Source organism: Stegodyphus dumicola, chromosome X2, assembly GCF_044657685.1.
Source record: "Stegodyphus dumicola isolate Sdum_Otavi_A_Nest chromosome X2, ASM4465768v1".
Taxonomy (NCBI): Eukaryota; Metazoa; Arthropoda; class Arachnida; order Araneae; family Eresidae; genus Stegodyphus; species Stegodyphus dumicola.
The window spans coordinates 119,450,552-119,473,830 of record NC_140781.1 but is presented as its reverse complement, the minus strand read 5'-3'; the positions used below and the strand labels follow the sequence as shown (position 1 = coordinate 119,473,830).

Below are 23,279 nucleotides of genomic sequence, written 5' to 3'. Positions count from 1 at the left end.
CAGCCCCCGGATCCTATTGGTGAAAGAACCATCCTGTATGCATATAGCCATTTCTCAGCCGGAAAACGTTGCTCAATTGTTTCCAAAGCTGTAGTTCTTATTTGCTCTGGACTCATTTCCTTCTTATCTACTTTCATTTCTAGGTCGAACCGCACATCAAGGAAGCTATAATCCAAAAAAGGACTTATGAAAAATAGCAGTGCCGGTTTCAGTGTTCTTATATGATTGCATTGTTCTAGGCGAGACACACACTGCCGAAAGCCATTTTGTGTCTTCAGATTTCGTTGTTTATTATAATCATAATTCATCCAATGAGTTACTTGGTAGACGAATAAGTCTCTGGAAAAGGATGAAAGCATTTTTCTGAATCAGGTTTGTCACTAGTTGGTTTGCCGATACCAACTGCATTGCCAGAATGGGAGTCGTTTTAACAGCCCCGGTTATAATGCGCAGTGCCTGATTTTGGAATACCTCCAGACGTTGCATCACATCTCGCGTAGATCAATACTAAATATCTCACAGCAATAATTTAGTATTGGTCGAATATACATTTTATACGTCGAGTTGAGAGTCTTTCTACAACAACCCCATTTAACACCTGCTAAGCGTTTAAGGATAGGTAATTAAATGTCAGTTAAAGAACAGTAAACTTAAGTCCAAAGATTTCAGTAATTCCAATGGTTGTTAAACTACGAAAAAATTGTATATAAATTTTAATAATTAACTCACCATTACAATAAGCTTTAATTTTCAGGCTTCAAATTTTTTTGTACCTTCTAGAATATGAACAGCTGAAACTGCTTGTAAAGAGTTTTGCAATATGTTTGCTTGTTATTAGTTTCTTTTGCTCTGCTCTCTCAATTTCCAAATCTAAAATCCTCTTTTCTCCCAGATTTTATGTTAAACCAAGGAGCATGATTTTTATAAACTTTTCATTTGTAATGCTCTTCCTATGATATATTTTAACTATATCAATAAAGAAAATTAAATGTGTGTATACAAACTATGGAATAATTAATAAGAGAGCAAAAAATGAATTTTTAAAAGAACTTTATTTACATAAAACATCACAAATTACAAAATTTACAGGACAATCACTTAAACAAAATGAAACAATACAAAAATAGTTTCAAAACAAAACTGTAGGAAAGCACCTTAGTGACTTTTATTTAAGATCAAAATTGTAAAAAGTGCAATTACATACCAGGAAAAGTCCAGTCACCTTTTTTCCCATAGGAAAGAGCAGCTCCTGTGTACTCAAACTGCTCTTTCATACCATTAAACAGCATTTTAAATAGTTAGAGCTGAGGTATTTAATCATCATGATTAGACAAAGGATTTTGCTCATTAAGTAACAATTAAATCTGAATTGTTTTAAGTATTAATTATTGAAAATTGTATTTTACAAAATATTTGTCACTTCATCATTCAACAGCATATACAGCTGAATACTGGCAGTTCAACCTGGGTTTGATCCCAGGCCAATGGAATGGCAACATGGTTGGTTTTCCCTAAGTGTAATGTGAATACAAGCTAGTTTCCCTCAGAAAGGCCTCCATAAAGCCATCTTTCCCCTTAAGCAGAGAACCCTCGTGTGCTTTGCCATGTTGAAATAACACTACCATACCTGTCCCACTTCTATATGTCATACTACAGAATGAAGCTTCAGTTCAAAACTTAAAATTTTGCATCCATTTATAAAGATAAATTTTTTTGCATAAAATTTAAATAAATATAATGAACAGATGCTGGAATGTAAAGTACTATTTCATGCAGAATTATTTACAAAATTAGAAAGATAATTTTGATTGTTTTGTTATTTATGCGTTTAATACTTGGTCCTATTTTCTAATATACTTGTTTGCCTTCAATACTTGTCCTATTTTCTAATATAATTGTTATAAGTATTTAGTTTTCACATTCTTGTAAACATGTTTAAAGAGAAATAACTTTCTGCTGTACAAAATTTCATGTGATCAGTAAATTAAATTATATGGACTCCTATAGTTGTGATATTCACATTTTTCAGGAAGGGAAAAAGGGAACTAATCAATTTTGTCATGTTGCCAGTAATGCTGTATATTAATTACAGTGCATCAAGTCTGTATGTGACGTTGATATCTCAGGGCTTTAGAAAATCTACAATTACTACAGGCGTGGCATACTGAAGTAATTATGAATTACTACAGTATCTTTAGTTATATTACAATATTAATGAAAATGAACAAATCATCTTACTGAATCCTCCACTTCATGTCATTACTTTTTTATGCAAGACCTCTTTCAATGTTTAAGTCAGACATTAGCACCTCTTTTTAACTAAGATATCCAGAAAAAAATTTCACTTTTACTAAGCTTAGAAAAAAATGAAAAGTAAGGATATCATTTATTATATTTTTAATAAACTGAAGGTAATATACTTATATAATGCTGACAGAGCTTACAGGTTAAGGATAGTTTAATAAAATGTTTTGATCATGTACAAAAAATTCAAGAGGAGAGCAAAATATTTTCGAAGTCAAGCATATTCTCAGATTTCAAGCCATAACATGCAAGTTTTGATATTGTACAGACAGACATTACAACTACATGTGTGATGACCTGAAAGATGCAAATGTTGATGAGATATTAATAGATGATCTTCACTTTTCGTCTCCTAATATTCTGAAGCTTTGTCTATCCTAATATTATCTCTCTGATGACACAGCTTTATATCATCACTATGCACACTGCCAACATACCTATTCTAATATGTTTGCTGTCTATCATAATTTGAAGGATAAAACTAAAATGTACATGCTCTTCCAATTAATATACATTATGTATATATCACATCATTCTTGCTCCTAGTGCGACTCACATGATTTAGTATTCTCCCACGCCTTAAAGCTAGAATATAGTCAAATCTTTTCCCCATATAAATAAACAGCAATTGCTTCATTTTACACCATCATGGCTTATGAACAATTTCATAGGAAAATTTTATTTTTGTACAGGATACTATATCTATATATCACAGAAATTCAACAATTCCATATGAATGAGCCCCACCAGTGGTTGAGTAGTAAGACTGCTGAATGCTGGTAGTTCGACATACCTTGGGTTTGAATGTAAGCAAATGGACTGGCTAGATGGTTAGTTTCCATGGTTTTCCTTATGAGTAACATGAATAAGAACCAGTTTCCCTTAGGAAGTCCTCCATGAAGTCATCTCTCACGTAGTTTTTCCCTCATTTAAATAACCATTCGTATGAATGAGTAACACAAAAAGTTAATCAAATTTCAGCCTCGTAGCATTCTTTCGGAACTTTTGCTATAGAATATTTAATTAAAAAACTGGTGTAAAATTAAGAAAATATTAATAAATGACAAAAGGAAAAATTACATATAATACAGACTCTGCTACCCAATCATAAATAATGTTCTGAAAGATAAGTGCTACTTTTGTTTTCCAGTTACTGAATTTCATATTTCACAATACAGCACATCATGGCTATATTTCACAATACAGCATATCATGGCTATATTTAAAATTTTTACTAAGACTGTCATTTAATAAATTATATATTATTATGCAATACTTTTATGAAGCCATCATTTAAATTCATTATATTAAAGCTCACAACTGATAATAGATAATTTCTTAATGTGTGAAAAACCTCTTTAGCAGTAAATGTATATGAAGTACAAAAACAGCACCTACAATTCAACCTGAAATAACATGTTTGCTTTTACCTTTATTTTAGCTCTGAAAGTATATCATAAAACATTCAGAAATGAAACACAGAAATGGTAAAAAAATGCTAATTTTTTTATTGTAAAATGTAATAATAAGTTTATTTATAATTTTAAAAGCTACAAACATAAGAATTACTGTAAAAATTTCAAATCATAATTTTAAAAAAATTTTCGAGCATAAATTACACTTTGTCTGATCATGAGATTGCCTATAAATAAAAATCCAAAAATAACATATTTCACAATCTACAACATGAATATTAATATGTAAATTAAAAATCACAATTTTAAAATACAGTGAGCAGGAATTGCATAAGTTTTATACCTAAAATAAGGTACTGTATTCTATGTAATCCATAAATTAAAATCTGAACGGCAAGCACAATGCTCTGCCACCATTCTTGAAATACATACGCAATCTGATAATACATTTTTCTAAAGAAAAAAAAAAAAAAAAAAAAAAACATAATAATCACAGGATGAAAAAAAGAATTAAACAATTTTCGATTATTTAAATATAACTTTATTAGAACAAGGAAAAGAGGGGAAAAGTAAAGGTAGAAAAGATATAATAGACTTCACTTACATTACACAAAAATTTATTCTGCATTACAATGAACTTTAAAATGAAAATCATATCAAACAAAATAAATATTTATAAGTACAAAGTTAACAATAACAATTCCGAATTTACAGATTAAAAATATTGAGACAATATCAAATAATATTTTTTCATGCGAGTTAATTCTAAATACTCAGCTGCAAGACCTGCACAGCAGTGAAAACAAACATTTTCTTTGATCTTTTGTACACTGCTCCTCAGTGAACTCAATACATGATTCTGGCACTTTAATAGATGAAAAAACTATTGGTCCCAAGCACAAGATATTTATACATTGTTCAGTATAAAGAGAAAATAAAATACAATACAAATTAATGAAAATTTAAGAATACTGTACAAGTCAGAATGAATCTGAATTATTGCATAAGTTCAGTTGGTTGTGGTTTAATAAATACTAAAAAAGAAAACATATTTCAATTCAATTCGACATTCTTTAAAAGGTACTCACACAAAGCCATTGAAAATGTACACTTTTATTCATTAAGTTATTTGGTAAGAAGATTATTAATTTATAAGATACATTAAAAAGAGTAATTACATGGCTAAATTTTTTTTTCATACTTCAAATAATTGAAATAACTGAACAATGAAAATAATACAATAACGCTTGGGGATAATTCATTGGACAAGCACATTTTCTAGAATAGTGGTTTCCAAAACTTTTTGAAATGTTTAGTTTTGTTATTCATATCAAATTATTTTAAATTATTAATTGATAATAATTATATATATTTATTACTTTATCACAAATTATTTCCTTCTAAGATTCCTTTTTTTCAATCTTTTCTCCAGAGTTTACTATGTGCATATGAATCACGATTCTAATATGTGTGGGAACACTATTCTAAAGTTAAAGAATTCTTATAAATCACAGAAATTATTAAAATCAAAACATATTTATTAAACTTTAAAATTAATTTAAATTACAGAAAATACGAGGGCCATCCAGGAAGTAGATTACGTTTCCGTCTGTGTCCGCTAGGGGCGGGGCTAGCGCGGCCATCTTGGGGTCAGAGCGTTGCGCAGCTCAGTCTGCATCTAGCCGTGCTAGTGAGAGGTTCGTGCTGTGCTCCGTTCAGATACTGTGACGGTTTGAAATGTCTGCGTTAATTGAAAATCCCGCGAGCTGCGAGGTGCACTCAGTAATAAGGTTTCTGACTGCAAAAAACTGTAAACCGATAGAAATCTATCGGCAGCTTCGTGAAGTGTATGGGGACAACATTATCACTGAAGGTGGAGTGCGTCAGTGGGTCATAAGATTTCAAAATGGCCGAACCAATGTACACGACGAAGATCGAAGTGGGAGACCCAGCATAGTGACCGCCGAACTTCTCGAAAAAGTCGATGCTAAAGTCCGTGAAAATCGAAATTTCACAATAACGGAACTTTCTTTGAGTTTTCCACAAATTTCGCAAAGTTTGTTGCGCGAAATCATCAGCGAAAAGCTTGGTTACCACAAGTTTTGTGCAAGATGGAAGGCAAGAAGAGGTAACGAAGTGGTTGAAGGCGCAGGCGGCCGAATTTTTCGACGAAGGAATTTCCAAGCTCGTACATCGCTACGATAAATGCCTTAATTTGTATGGTGACTATGTAGAAAAGTAGTATTTGAGTGTGGCTTTCATCTGTATATAATAAAATTTGTTTCCTATACTTTGTTTATTTTTTTATTCCAAAACGTAATCTACTTTCTGGATAGCCCTCGTATTTGTGCTATATCATCCATTATTACACAAACTGCAATAAACTGAACTTTGTGATAAATTTTTGAAATTCTGACTGGTACCTTCTTTTAACAGATAAAGTATTAATTCATTAAAACTTCCCCAAAATTGCTGATGTTGAAAACATTTTACATATTTGTTCTATAAATTAATGCTAAAAAATGTAACATATTTCTCCAGATATTAAACTTTCATTCTGATTTCTTAAACAGAAATATTTAAAAATATACTTTTAACTAGTACAAATATGTATTAAATTATGATATACAGACCATATCATTTTTCTAGGAAATACAGAATTGATTAATGCATTACAGAAGGTAACATTTCAGTTTGTTAACTTTACAAAAAATAAATTACTTTAAAGGAAACTACTAATGCAGAATCAAAACAGATACACTGAATATTTAACATGTATTTATTACATTTCATTTCATATAGAAATTGCATGTAAAACTTATTTGGTTACAGAAAAGCACATTATAAAGTTTGTACTGCAGTTTGAACAGAATAAGTATACATTCTGTAAAGATGGATATGATAGACAGTAAAAAAAAAAAAATTGGTTTTTGCATATAAACAGATTTGTAAGATTTAAAAGTGTATAGCTCACAGAAATTCAAATTTTGACTTAATCTGTTTAGTGTAATGTTCACCTAGGTTATTTTAAATGAAACAAATGTTTATGATGATTGGTTTAAATAAACTGAAGACATATTTCAACAGCAAGTGTGCAAAATAATTTATACACATATATATATAAATTATATTATATATACATAATCAATAAATATAACAGAGATAGGTTTATTATAAAAAATAATCAAAATTAGCTTTATTTAAAAATGGATTAAAAAAGAGAAAACTTTGGCATCCATTTGATCTACTTTTAATATCCTCATGAAAAATGTTCCTGAACATTTAGGTTATACATAAATATTTACAGAAACACCTAAAAACTTCTCCTTACAATTTATCGCTTTTACAGAATGGCTTTAAAACGAGTTTCTAAATTCTCAATTTTAAATGATGGCTACTTTGGAAAAAACTCAGAAATGATTTAGAATATGTTAACAAAAGAATCAAACTAACATGTCTGAAAATTTCCCAAACTTATAATAATGCTCATTTCTATACATATGTTTTATACATTAGGAAGACATGTTGAATAAATATGTTTTGAATATAAGAAAATCAAGGCAATATGAGAATGGTTATATCAAATTAAGAATAAATATGTTTTGAATATAAGAAAATCAAGGCAATATGAGAATGGTTATATCAAATTAATCTACCTTAATGAATGAACAGATTCATTTTGTAAGGGATTCAAAAAAAAAAAAAAAAAAAAAAAGCCACAATTCTGTTACGTGGAAATCATGCTTAAACATTTTCTGCTGCTAAATACCTTTAACGTTACCCCGATCATCATACTGCAAAATAAAATCTAAGTTGTGTATTATGAGATTACTGGTTTATGACATTTATTTTTCCCACAAAAGCAAATTTAGTTAACTCTAATCTGTGTGTATTGTCAAATTTAGTTGGAAAGGGAGATGAAACAGATCATTAAATATGAGAACAATGGTAATTATCACCCTTCATGTGAATGTAACTATCAGAACAATAGAGCAGAGAGCCTGCTTAAAATACAACTACAGGAAAAAAAAAATGTTAAAATTCTGTCGTTAGTACCATGAAATATTTTAGTATAAAGTTTCCATGAATATCATTTTAAGCATAATTTTAGTATACTAATACATAATTCATAGAGTTTAATTAAAGATACAGGAAATTATGCATCTTGCACAGATTTGTCTTAACGACGAAAAATAATTTAGCTTCTTACAGAGTATGGAAAAGAGAAAATTATTTGCACAATTTAATTTCTCCATTCAGCTGGTATACCATAATTTTCACAGCTTCAAAGCAAAAATTACAACATAACTGCTAAAAAAATCAAAAGCATTCTTGAATAAACTGCAAGGAAACATCTCTGTTATATAAAATATTATTGTTAGTAAGCATAAAACATGCAGTTTATGCTTTCTAACAAACAAGTGATTAACTGTAGAAGTCATATAAATCAAAGACCTTGACTTCTGAAAAATATAATAGGAACCCTAATATCATAAGTAAAAAAAAAATTACAATTGTAATAAATATTATATGAGTAAATGGGTTAAAGATAAGAATAACTTAAAAATAGTATTATTATGATTTCATAGCCCTTTCAACATATACATGGAAAATTATATTTTGTTTCATTTAAAATGTAAACAATATTGCACTTCAGAAATAAAACTTTCTGGGCTTCTTTTCTGAACTTTTTGGCTAATTTTGGTCAAACAACTAATGGTGTGTGTGTGTGTATATATATACACATATAAAATATATATATATATATATATATATATAATGTTGTATGATCTTAAATTCATTTAGTCCGAAAACAAGTTACTACTACTTGCGCAATTGCTGCAAAGTAAGTTAATAATAATTTATTTCCTAAACAATATTGATTAATTGATTATATTATCTCCTAAGTTTAATTAAAGTAGGTTTATTTTAAAAGAGTGACTCCATACTAGTAAGTTATATTTTGAAAGATGTTTTGAAGTAACTTGAAAGAAAAATGTTAATAATGTTTTAACGGGGAGTGGAATTAAATCATTATGAAGAACAAAAATTCAACTGAAAAAGGAAAAATTAAATTAAATGCATGTAACCATTGTCATTGATTGCAAATTAGTTGACTTTTCAAGGGGAACAAACCAACTCCCGTTCAATGAACAATAATTAATAAATAAATACGTAAATATGAAGGTATTTCGTCTTTACTCGAGTAATAAGGTTAAGCCAAACCGGCAATTCTAGTCAGGCCAAATATTTCCGTGAATAGAAGGGATTATGAACCAATGCTGATACTCAAAGAACTTATTCCTATGAAGCATTTTAGCCTTTCAAGTTACTTCAAAATACAACTTACTCTTATGGATTCACTCTTTTAAAACAATTCTACTTTAATTAAACTTAGGAGATAATATAATCAATTAATCAATATTGTTTAGGAAATAAATTATATATAACAACTTTGGGATAGTGACCTGCTTTTGGCTGAGAGTACTTTTGATAAGATTTCTGACATTTTCCACTAATACTGACAAATGTCTAAAATAAACATTCTTTTAAAAATTTCACTTTCGATTACAATAACTTTTATTAACTACGATGGATGAGATATGGATAAACAATTCTTCAATAGGCTGTATCCATATATACCTCTGATCTATATACGTCTGAGAAAGAAGCACAGAAAGTTCTATTCCTACTGTATGCAAATGCTTGTAAAAAATTTGTCCCTTCTGATGACATTACATTTATTCAATAGTTTTCCCTCGATCGCATTTTTCAGCAAAAGTGGGGAAATATTTACAATTATATCCACATTCAATTGAACTATACTAAGCACTGGTTTGTGAGCCATTAAACACATCAACCTAGATTAAAAACACAAAACAGATTTACATTATGGTGAAAAAAGTTACCAGATTTTTAATCTGCACCTCAACAACCATAATATACATTTACTGTGACTACAAGATTGACACTTTATAAGTGAATGCTCTACAATTCAATTCAGCTCATCATACATCATAAAAATTTGCTTGAAAGCACTGTGTTTATAAATAATTGACTTTGAGTCAATGAGTTATTCACACCCAAAGCTCTGACTAGACTGCCTGAAATTGATATTTGAATATTTTAATGAGGTTCAAAGGTGACTAAACCTAATTTCATTAAATACAAACCACAGAAATGTATCAAATATGAAATGTGCATGTGCTTATGAACTTGGATCATGCTACTCATATACCCTGTAAAATTTAAATCCACACTTATTTTAAAACTGGCACTAAATTTCATACAGCATGGAAGTGAATCACACAGTGCAACACTCACCTGATGCTCTCATAACACAGAGAAAACATTTGAAAACTATATATGCATAAATGCATCACAGCTATAATCATTACAGAAGAAAAATGAATGTAAAACCTGGGGAGGGGGGGCAGGAAGATCATATTATTAATTACAAGACAGCCTTCTGCTGTCAGTAATTAAATAGGTTTCTTAAACTAATAAATATCAGGCCTTTTTTATGACCTTGGAACTTCCAAAGTAAATAACATCAACAATACTTTGTTACATAGCATGCAAAATGCATTAACATTAAAAGATCAGCCATTAATATGGCCAATTACAGATCTATTCTTTAACTAGTCAACAAATTTTAGATTTATGCATGCAGGTAAGTTTCCATGATCAAGTATTTTAAGTTCAAAATGGACTAATATAAAATAAATAAATAAAAAAAACTGCATGCAAATTTTGCCACAAAACTATTCATTAAGTGCCTAATAAGATACATAAATTACCAAAAACCACTTATGCAACTAAATATTAATTTGAAGATAAAAAACATACTTACTTACAAGGGGAAAAACTCAAATTTCTAGCATATATTTTTACAGCATTTGAGCAAGCAACATACATCATACACATACAACTTCCACTCAGTCTACAGACTTTTAAAATACAAAACCTCCTAAAGCAGTGATTCTCAACTTTGTGAGACCAAAGACCACTTAATTCATTTTTATAAAACAAACGTTTGGTGTCAACAAATATATTTTTAAAATCTTCCCAGTTTTAAAAATTTCATATATTAAACTAAGTATTAATAATGGAACGTGGCACAATCTAAAGAATATTAACATATTTAGGTACATCAGGTGAAATGCTTAAAGCATAAAATCACATTAGAATTAGAATACTTAGCTAGGTACCTCAGGTGGAATACGCAAAGCAATCAATTAGAATTAGTAACAAATAGCTAGACTAATGAAATCTTATGCAGGCTGTTTCCTCAGACCAACAACATTAAACTAGATTATGTTGATTTTAACTGACACACATCATTCTGATCACCAAAAATATATCATGATATTCAGTATGAAATTTATTAATGTATACTATTATATTAGTTTTAATGATGTCAGCTGGAAGGGAGAAAGGTGAGAGAAAATATATATATTGTAAATCATTCTATTAGAAGTTAGATGAAAGGAGAATGCAGCAAAAGGGTCACAATTTGTCAGCAAAACACATAATCACATGCCTATGGAAATTATACAAGCAAAATGTATAATTTAATAAATAGAGATCTAAAATAACAAAATTCAAAACACTACTTCATATTTTAAATTTGAAAAGTGGCAATTATAAGTACTGAAAAGATAAAAATTTCTTTTATTACAACAACTGAACAGCTGAAGGTATTATTTATGCAAGAGAGACTTATATTAATAACAATATTGATTAATTGATTAATACTGCTGTTTTCTTGCGAAAAACTAATGCGAGAAACTGACAGGAAGCTCCACTGTTTTGTCTTAACAATCGTCGAAACAGGAAACATACTTCCACCAATATGTGTGGTGATGGTGTAGGGAGGGAACAAGAAATCTCATTATTTAATGCAAAATAGGATATTCAGATTTTATGCTAATTGAGAATTAAAATTACTTAAACAAAATCATATATATCCACTGCAAAATATTTACTCATTAAAAACTAAAATAAATTATAAAAGAACATCTTGCAACCCAGTATAAATGATGTCTGTGTCCAGTGTCAGACTGTCATCTAGCTTTGAGAAGCACTGCTCTAGAGATATGGGTTAAAATAATCTTTCAGGCCAAAAGGCTAAACAACAAAGGAATAAAAAATTCAAAATATGAAAAAGGTAACGTCTACAGATACTCAAAATTCAAAATATGGAAAAGGTAACGTCTACAGATACTCAAAATTCAAAAAATGCATTTATTTATCTTAGCAATATTTCATCAGTAATCAAAAACTAACATAAAGTTGCAGACAGCAACAGAACATCCACTATTCATCAAAATGTGTGAATTTTAAGTTTTTTAGCTTCGAATCTGATCTTCACTAATTAATCTGACTTTAAAGAATGATCTCCTTTTCCCTTACTCTTCTTCTTTTGTCTCACATTATGATACTTGAAAACCTGCACTTGCACAGGACTGATATTACTGAGAGGTAAATCTTACGACCTAAAAATGCATCTGGTCCATATGTTAAAATTTAAGCCAATTATAAATTAAACATTAAAATTTAAATTATCAATTCATCTAATTTATTCAGCACTTCCAATTTTTAATACAGTGAAACCTTCCTAAGGTGACCACTTGTAGCTACAGATGATTTTGATCTTTTATAGAGATGATACGCAATACTGATATTTATGATATTTGAAATGATGGCCCCTTTCACAGCCACTCACTACTTGTATACTGATGGTGGTCACCATGAGAGGTTTCAATGAACGAGATAATGGGGGGAAAAAAGTATGCAATTACTTAAAAAAGTGTTGAATACAAGTACAAAAAGTTTCATCAGAAAGGTCAGAAAACAGTGTTAATAAGGTAAGCTGCCATTACCTAACTTATACACAACACATCAACATGTTTAAATTTCCTACAGTAATTACTTATATTTTCAAACAATATACACAGAGTGCATGGAAAAGTATTCAAACAGACCTAGCATATTCTATGTTCTATGCTATTTGCTAATATTTTTGTATATATATTTTAGTGTATGTAATGATTTTAACAATGTTAAACTGATAACACTACTGAAGTTAATCATGGAGGGGGAGGTAGAACGAGAGCTTTTCAAGCTCAAAACTGCTGATTCCTAACTCCTTCAAAACTTAAAAATCTATATAGCACATATCTTTCAAATATTTTCACTGATGCAACTACATCACATGACTTATAAACATCAAAGATTAACTTTTAAAGCATTAAAAAAAGCAAGTCATGCAAAGCAAAATATAATTAATAAAACTTATAGAACTTTTGTATAGAAAATCTTAACCTTTCCATTTTCTATACAAATATTATTTCAACATCATATTTTTTTAACAATTTATTTGGCAACTTAAATCTGACAGTTATCATTACCCTATTTAGAGGTTAAACCAATTTCAAAATGAATCTGAAACTAAATAAAGGAAAGGAATTTACGGAATTTCTTCTTAATACAAGAATTTCACAGGTACTAAATTAAATTCATCTGGGGGGGGGAAGGGAGCAGAAAGGGAAAATTTCACATTGCATGCAATTAACTATCAAAACTTTTATCATCACCTAAAGCATAAATTTAGCAGTAACACAGAAACTGAATTACTGCTTATATAATCAAAAGTTTTATTAAGACCAAATTCTACCCAAATTAAACCTTTGGCTGAGCAGTAGCCAAGAGTCCAAAGACACATAAAATAAGCAGTCCTACATTTTTCATCAATTGATTCTTTAGCTTTTTTAATTGTTTAACACCTGATGCTCTCTGGTGATAAATATATAAAATATAAAACTGTTTCAGCTGTGTTGACCAACTATCAGAAAGTGCTGTAATAGTCTTCGCTAGTAGTAGCCAACTCTCAGCTGACACCATAATGCCAAAAGTGTTACACCATCATTTTTACGATATTATAAATATACAATTTATTTCATACCTGGAAATGGAAGCATTCAAACATATTTGATAATTCTGAAACAGCTACTGAGATTGTTCAAAATTATAACATTTCATAATTTTAAAACAGCTAAAGAGATTAACAAAAGTTTTTAAAGCATAAACTGAACATTCATATGTGTATTTAATACATCAGCATAGTCTTTCCTTTGGGGGGGGGAGACTGCTTTTATGATACATTTAAGAATATAATCTTAAGACTACAGATGGTTATCACACTAACGGGTGATTTCTTACAAAAACAGATACAAATGAGTTATGTGAGGTAGATACTGATTTTTGAAATAAGTGTAACTGTAGATCATTCATTCATCATCATTGAATTATTAAGGCAAATACATATGATGTGTTATTTATTTAACAGTAAACACTAACACCTTGAATATAGTAAATGGATATTTGGTGATTACATATATTTGCACTTTAGTATCACATTAAATTTTTAGCAAAAACCAAAGACAGCAATGCTTAGCTTGCAAATCAGCCAGATATTTTCCTACGCTATTAACTTACATATGATAAAATTAATAAATTTACAACAAATACACAATATATGTAATGATCTATTAAACAAAAACAGAACTATATTAAAATGACTAGAAAAAAGCAAAATACAAAAGAATCTATTAAAATTATATAAGATCAACAATATTTGAATTCTGAAATTATTTTCAAGCTATATGTGAAAAAAATAATAAAAAGAGGTCTTTAGGTACATTTTATAGATGTTATGATACACTTAAGCTAAACAAATGCTAACTTTCTAATAACACTGTTTGAAGTTGCTTTAGTAACTGTAATAAGACTAAAAAATGAATAAAATCAGAAATAATACTAAAAAAATTGATAAGCACAAAAATTACTGTGTCTAAAAGAGCAAAAATCGCAAAATATTTTCTTCATCCGTTTTGAGGTATATCTGGGCTGAGTATGTCAATCATTGACGAATTTCTGATATGTAAAGAATTGAAACAGATAACGAATAATACAATTTACAAATTCAATAACAAGTTTACTGAAACATAGACGCAATTCTTATATGTATAAAAACAGTGTCACAAATATCTTTGTAAGATAAAATCAAGTATCAGAGGATGAAAAAATAACTTGAAGCTTTAAAGAACAAATCCAGAATGATCTTGATTTGTGCTTAATTCATTAATAATATGCTCCAAAAACTGAGCATTCATTCAATCTAAATAATGAGGTATTTTCAGAAAACTGAAAATAATTACCTTATTCTTGATTTGCGCTTTGGTCATTAATAATATGCTTTAAAAGTTGAGCAGTCCATTCAGTATAAAATAATGAGGTATTTTCATAAAACTGAAAACAATTTCTTGCAAAATTGCCTTTCCCTGCTTAAAAACAGAAATAAGTGTAGTAATCCAACTGTGCTGTTTTAAAAACTACAAAGCTACTGCAACTCATCTATCAAATTTCATGTTTAAAAAATATACATTTGTTTGCATAAGGGCTAATGCTCAAATTTTATTTTAATTTTTAACCTATTTCTTAATGAAAAACCATTATCTCACACACATACACACACAAAAAAATTTCTGTATTAAGACATAATAATATTAAAAGGTAACATGAAGTATCAATGAAATAAAATTTTTCTGCCATTTGGAACTCATTCATAAGAATCCTTTATATAAGTTGTTTTTCATCTACTATATTCTGCATTGAAAGCATATTTTTTTAAACTGGAAAGAATGCTCAGAACTTATTCAAAACTGACACAGAGATTCAATTTTGCTAACATGAGAGAAATACTGTTCATTTAAAAGATTAACTTGATACTGGATTCATCAATTAAAAGTAGTAATACATCATTAAAGTGATCTTACCATAAAACATGCAAAAAGCAGGTAAGCATTATAGGTACAATTAATAGGTATATACAGACAGAAGATTCTTTTAATATATTATAACCAACTACTTAGAAAAATATATAAATTATTATATAGCAGCATTATCCAAACATCTCTGGTACACCTAGATTACTGTAAGTACACATCAAATTTTATATGTGACACCAAGCAGGGAAATCTTGTTTTATTGTTTGCCATTTAAGTTTCATAAAACATATTTTTGAAAGGTATACATTTTTTAATAATTGATTTTATAATCAACAGCAATGAAATCAAGTGCTAGTAACTAGAATTAAGACAGTTTGGAAAAAACAGCTATATAATCTGGAAATTCCATGTTTTAGTGAGAGAAATTCTAAACTAAAAAACTTTGACATTCACAGGAACTTTTAAGACGAGACTCTGAACAAAGAAATTTAATGCAAATAAAATAATTCAGAAATATAATTTTTACTTAACAATAACGTATTTTTCACAAAAGCAAATTCTGTATAAAACTTTTGAATAATCCGAGTCAAAGAGACAGTTTATTTTTGAAAAAAATGTATGATTATAGCTAAAATTATACATTCTCTGATACTTGTAGGAAACATATAATTTTCAGCTGAATATATGTTTAGTGCAAAGACAACAAAAGTGAATACTAAAAATACAAAAGGTTAAATGGCATAAAGTAACTCTATCAAAAAATTATTTCCAAGTTGAAACTGACTATTATTCAGACACTACACAACTAAACTAACAAGTTCAAAACAAGGACAGGAAAACTGTTAACAGCCCAAAGTCAGAAGAATGAAAGAATATCAGAAATGTTACACAATGACAATGGAAAACAATCTAGATAGAACAGCACTAGAAACTGCACTTCAAAATTAATAACACATTGTGATAAAATAACAATATTTTCTGGTAACTGTGATGAAACTCTTCATCCTAATATGAGATCATTCAACAAACTCCATTAAAGCAATTAGTATTGCATAGATTAAATATAAATAACATTCAGTTATAAATGTTAACACTTTTTCATTTTTCATAATTTGAACATTTATATTGGGACGTTATTGAAATGAGTTTTTAAAATATCAAGGTATTTACTTTTCACATTTTTATATCATCTGCCATCAGACTGCATGCCAATAAAAATTAAATTTTGCCTGTGGTTAACATCAGCAATTTCATTCTTGCATCTGTTCATTTATAGATTTATTTAAAAGGCTGTACCTAAGTTTATAGTTTTGCAACCTGAATGGCAGTATAAATGGTTACACAAATGGTTATGCAAGGTTCTAAGCTTAGTATGGTGCCAAATTTGATACTGGCATGAAACATTACTTTTATTACAGATATAAGTAGACTTAAGTACTGAAATTATTTTATTAGAGATAGTCCTTTGCCCCAAACAAGAATGTTTTCATGTCTCCCTAATGAATGATAACACTAGTTCATCTAATTTTCCGTGTGCCAAAGGAAAATTAAAATAGACAAAATTAATACAGCAAAGTAATAAATATATATATTTTTAAAAGTCAATCAAGATCACCAAGATTTTAACAAAATTCCAACATCTGTTAAATTGCAGTAAAGGAAAGTTGCAAACACACTTTCATGTTATTGTACTTGAAGTAATTCCTAAAGAATTCAGAAAGCTTCGCAGGATACTTGAAATATGGATTTCAAGCACACCAACAACAGACTGCATTAAAGAACCAAAATGCTATTAAAAAATTGCAGCAGCATGTAGATTTATGTTTTACTGATTTAGCAATGTGGTCCTTTTTCAGACCAATTAATTTTACAATATTCACCAGTAAGTAAAGGAAAAAAGGAATAAATAGGATGATGGGGAAATTTCTTTGGAAGTTTAGAGTCTTTTTGAAAAAAACTGAAAGTATTTTACACTGCTCGACATTGAAAATGCAACACCAAGAAGGAGTGTTCAGAAACTTATGCAAATTTTATTAGAGTAGATGCATGTCAGTGAGTTATGCGAATGAAGTGAAATACGCAGCTCTCCGACAAACGTGAAGTAAGATATAAGGGAAGGAAAGTGCAGAATAGGCAATATTCGTGTTGTTATTTCTGCCAGACGAATTATTGAAGAAATTTTTTTTTTGTCCCGGAGGATACGTGTAATAGGAGAGAATGCCAGGCTGCCATCAACGAAGCCACTTCCAGCAGATAGACGATTTTACGAGGGGTATGGTGATCGGACTGAGAAGGACGGGATGGTCCTTACGTCAAATCGCAGCTGATACCCACATGGATGCGAGCACGGTGCATCGGCTATGGCGAACATGGTTGCAACAAGGAAATGAGGGAACGAGGGGTGCAGGTACAGCCAGAGTGACATCAGTACGTGTGGATCGACACAACCAACGACAAGCTGTGGCGGTCCACAAGTCACTACTTGTACAACGATTCTGCAGCATGTGCAAGATACCCTGGATGTTCCTGTGTCGACCAGAACCATTTCCCGTCGATTGGTTTAAAGTGGCCTGCACTCACGGCGTCTGTTAAGAAGACTGCCATTGACCCCACAGGATAGATGGCAACGTTCTGAATGGTGCCGGACTGGAGCGATGTAGATGACAGAATGGCAAAACGTCGTGTTCTCAGATGAGTCACACATCTGTTTATCTAGTGACAGTCGCCGCATACATGTGTGGCGTCGACGTGGAGACATTTAATCCGGCAGTACCTGTGGAATGACCCACCGTGCGACAATGTGGCATATTGGTTTGAAGCGCTATTGCCTACGATTCCAGGTCACCTCTAGTTTGTATTCAGGGCACTATGACATCCCAACGATGCTTGGATAATGTACCGCGGCCGGTGGCAATCTCCTACCTTCAGGGGCTACCTAATGCAATTTTTCAGCAGGATAACGTCCGACCACACAGTGCTCGTATCTGCCAACATGCTCTGCAAGGTATACAGATGCTTCCCTGGCCACCGTACTCTCCTGACCTGTCACGAATCGAACATGTGTAGGACGTGATTGGACACCGTTTGCAGACTCTGTTGCTGCCTCGTTCAGAAGACGAACCGAGGCGAATGGTTGAAAGGGAATGGAGAGCCATCCCTCAGGACACCATCCGCACTCTTATTGACTCTATGCCTAGACATGGTTATTCATGCATCGCTGTCCGCGGTGGTCTTACATCCTACTGAGCCGACGCCGTTCTCGCTCTGTATTCTGACATTTTGAAACAAAGATCACTTATTGCTGCTTGCTGTTTCTTTTTTTTCCAAATTTCATCACTTTCTGACCACTCCTTTTTGGTGTTGCATTTTCAATGTCAACCAGTGTATGTAAACAACTGAGCAGCCACCACAGAAATGACAGCCAATGTACTGCAAAATTTTTTGAAAATTGAAATTTCATTTTTTAAGTTCAAAAATAAGCATGGATTACATTCAATCGAGGATTATCCAAATTCTGTTGCATTAAATAGCAATAGAGAACTAAAAAGTTCCAATTTAGCTTAAAAAAGATTCCGAATGCAAAGAAACCTATAAATGAAAGCTTTTATTGCTTGTAAAATTAATGTTCATAACAAAATGTGTAACAAACAGAAAAATTTGGCTTCAACATTATAACTACTCTTTAGATTCTGCAGACTCTCTCAAAGCTCAGTTTTATAGATTATGAGTTGATGGAATAGTTAGCCATAAGAACTGTCCAAAATCTTGAATGTGCAAGATAATTGTTTTCGATATACATTAAAAAAAACATTATTTTTAAAAAAATTTAGAATCATTCTAAAATGTCAAACTGCTATGGAATTCGGACAGAACATTTATTTGTATGGGGCACACCTGATTCTGTTGACTTTTAATTCCTCAAAACGTTTTACTACTCAGAATAAAACTAAAAAAAAAAAAATATATGCCTTAAAAAATGTCTTAAATTTGGCACACATAGTAATTAAATCTCTAGCATTTACTTTGCAAGTCATCATTGATACATTAAGTCAGATATAAGAATTAATACCATCTATAAAAATATTTCCTGAACACAAAAGTAACCGGATAATACTCTTTTCATTAACTTGACAGTTTTTAAAAACTCGTAATTAGGATATAAATATAGAAATGCTGACAATCAGTACTCCATTATTTTCAGTACTTATTTTCCATTTACTCCTCGTCTTTTCAAACATCTGCTAACAAATCTAGCAGAACTGGAACTAGGCATTCCCTTTATTTGAAATGTGGCAAGACATGATGCACTTCTGGTGCATGTGTGTAAACAAAGTTCTACACAAATAGTTTAAAAAGTATATCACTTATTTCTCTCAGAGAAAAGAAAAACAAATGAGAAACTAAGTCAAAACATATTTTAAATAATGAATTTTAGGAAACATGAACTAATATTTTTCTACACTCCCATTTTTAACAAGATTAAATAAAGTACTAAAATAAAAACAAAAGTACATTACAATTTTCTAAAATTTTAGCACAAATAATGCTAAAAAATGGGTAATAAATTCCATTAAAATTAACCTGCTAATTAAATCACTTTGCTGTTTAAAACACAGCTGTGTAAAAAATTAAAAGCATCACAACAAAATAAACATAAGTAATAAACAGAAAATTACTGGAGAAAATGCATAGTTATGTTGCACAGTTAAATTATTATTTATCCTGTGACTTACTTGCATTACATATTTGAGGAACATGAAGGCAATGGAAATTTCAAAAAATTATCTAATTCAACATTTACAAATATTAAAACATTCAGGATGAAGACGACAAGATGATAAATATAGACTACGCTATAATGCAATCATTGTAAACAGGCAGTGGAGATTAGACTCCTCCATTGCTTAGAGGAGTAGGGTTTGACAACAAAGGGATGTCAAAGAGACAGCAAAATCAGGAATATTAATAAATAAATTTAAAAGACTACAAAAATAGAGAATCATATTTACAAGAAAAATATGTAAAAGATCTACTTGCAAAGTTATAAAACTGCAAAATTGAAAGTTTTTAGTCACTCAGTGTGCAAATGAGGTAAAATTATTATTCAGTCAATATTTTACCATTTTCAGCAATATTTAAATTAGCTGAAAAACTATTCTACACATTAATTTTTTGCATTCATGATTAAATATTAAAAGTTAGGTTATCAGAATCTTTGCAGTTCATGACTTTGCAAGCAGTTAGCTAGCTTTAAGCTAGAGCTATTACAAAACAAATATTTAACATTCGATTATAATCCATGCATTAAATAAAATTTGCCCATGATAAAAAATAACAGTAATATGACATAGATTGAATAAAAATATTTCAGTCAAGTGTATAAAAAATTTTAATTTGCAAATTGAATTACAAAATGCTGGTTAAAAGCTAAAATGTAAATTAAAAAAGTATAATAAATTAATGCAAAAATTTCTCATAAAGTAAAATAAAAATAAAACAAATATTTTAAAATCAAGAACACTTTGCAATCTCTTTTTTCTTTTGTTTTGCCAGAACAGGTAACACTTATAGGAAAGGACTTTTTTAAAACTGATGTGCCATATCAATACTCACTAAAATTTGTCTCATAACATTCGTCTTTAACCTTAGCATATGTATCTACCTGTGGAATATAAGAACAGTCTGCCTGAGAATAGCCCATGTAAGGTCTAGAATACCCTCCATAATATTGATTATTTTGCGGCTGTTTGGCAGCATGATCTGAAAGTGGCATTTGGTAATTATGAACTGGGCTCATATTATGAGTCTGCGAATGTTCTTGAAATGTGTCATTTCCATTCTGGTGTTCTTGCCAGTGTTGCCAACTATTCTGAGGTGTAGATTCTGAAGTAAAATAAGGTGAAGTAACTGTTGATGATCCAGACCACGCTGAACTTGATGGACTGTAACCACTGTGTTCAACAGGCCTTCTACCTCTGCCACGCCTTCCAGAGCCTCGTCCACGAGGTCGGGAGCACACAGCTTCAGTATGCACAACAGGATTAGGATACCTACTCAAGTCTGCTTTCCTCTTCCTTCCACGTTTCCCACGCTGCACAGGAATCATCATTCTTAATTCAGAATCAGATGTTTGAAGGCTTCGGTGCACCGTAGCACTCACATCACTTCTACGATAGTCAGAAAAGCATTCATCATGAGTGTCTTCCTTGACTTCAACTTTCAATTTAACATCTGGAAAGGACACCTCTGAAAAGTCTAAATCAGGAAGTGCACCACAGAGATGATCACGTAATTTTTTAAGTGCTACATAAAATGGAACTTTATCTACAGCTCTAGGTAGTTGGGCACATCTTGCACTTGATGAAGGCATAACAAAAACAGACTGAAAAATGAAAATTAGTTCACTAAATGTTGATATTCATGTATTTAAAATATTAAAAAATATATAATTACAGCATGGGTAATGAAATATAACAATCAATAATTCACACATATAGCAACAAAGATTACACATTTAAACTAAGTTCAGTGGCGCAACAGCCCTAGTGGGCCACGGCCTGCACTACCCCGAAATCTGCTTTCTTGTCCGTTGCACCGGAGTGCACCACCATATGCTCTGAGCATGTGGTCAGCTTGTTGCAGAGCCCTCAGTGTTTAGTCCCCAAGCAAACTTGGTACTCATTTTATCGACCCATTCAAGGGATGAAAGGCTGAGTCAACCTTGCCCAAACTGGGGATCAAACTCTGAACCTGTGGTGCAGCTGTATGACGTGCTAGTCACTTGATTACACACTTAATAAATAATAAAATATTTTTATTCTTGTAAAACAATATACACTCTATCAACAATATCAAAGCATGAAATGACTGTTTATTTGCCTAAGTACACAACCAAATTGTTATTTTAATTAAAATTAAGTGACAAAATTAAATTTTATTACATAAATAAAAATTATACATAATTTTGTTGCTATTTGTATAAATGCTACATAATGCAACATAAAAATCCCTTGGATGAAGGGATAATTGACATAATGCCATCACATTCATACCGTTTTCCCTTGTGACTTACTAATGGCTCGCACAGAAAGTGAAGAACAGTCCTGTTTCCCACACTAATATATAATATATATATATATACACAGTACAAAGTCCGAAATCCGGACTCGTCAGGACTTCAGCGATTCTGGATTTTGAATATTTAAATATATTAGATCATTACTTTAAATCTAGTAAGATGGCATGTAGAAATTATAAAATTAAAAATGTGAAAACATGATTTATGAAATAATGAAGTATTTATGATCTAAAGGGTATCAAAATTTACAAAAAATTTTAATATTTATTTGTTTACTTTATTAAACATTTCTTTCAATGCAAGTTGTTTAAGTTGGTTTTTTTTTTTTTTTTTTTTTTTTTTTTTTTTTTTTTTTTTGTGCTAATACTTTCTCTTTAATTCTGCAGACAGACATAATCTCTTGTTTAGTTACATTGTTGAAGTCCTGTAACTGCTGTTTCAAGAATTCCGACTAACTTGTCAATCGAAATCTTCTCATTTTCAGTAACTTCTCTGTTACTTTCTTCACTATCGGTAGTGGTATTTTCTTTACCTAGAACCATACTACAGATTTTGCCATTCATATTGATTCATGATTGCGAAGCAATGAAAAACTTGTTATATATCATCTTCATTTATTACCGCCTCTCAACATGTCTTTACAAAATCTGTTAATTGGAAAATGTAACCTTTGTTTTGCGATATCTGAAA

At 30.5% G+C, this 23,279-nt stretch overlaps 1 protein-coding gene across 3 annotated transcripts in view; it reads right to left on the bottom strand.

Moving 5' to 3' along the window:
- Window positions 1–1,033: 1,033 nt before the first annotated feature.
- Window positions 1,034–23,279, bottom strand: part of Tdg (Thymine DNA glycosylase) — a 95,424-nt gene continuing 73,178 nt past the window's right edge. For all 3 annotated transcript variants that reach the window (XM_035357792.2, XM_035357791.2, XM_035357793.2), the window contains exon 8: window positions 1,034–21,893. In XM_035357792.2, the coding sequence (XP_035213683.1) occupies window positions 21,114–21,893 (780 nt within the window). In that variant the 3' untranslated portion in view covers window positions 1,034–21,113. The remainder of the gene's footprint in view (window positions 21,894–23,279) is intronic.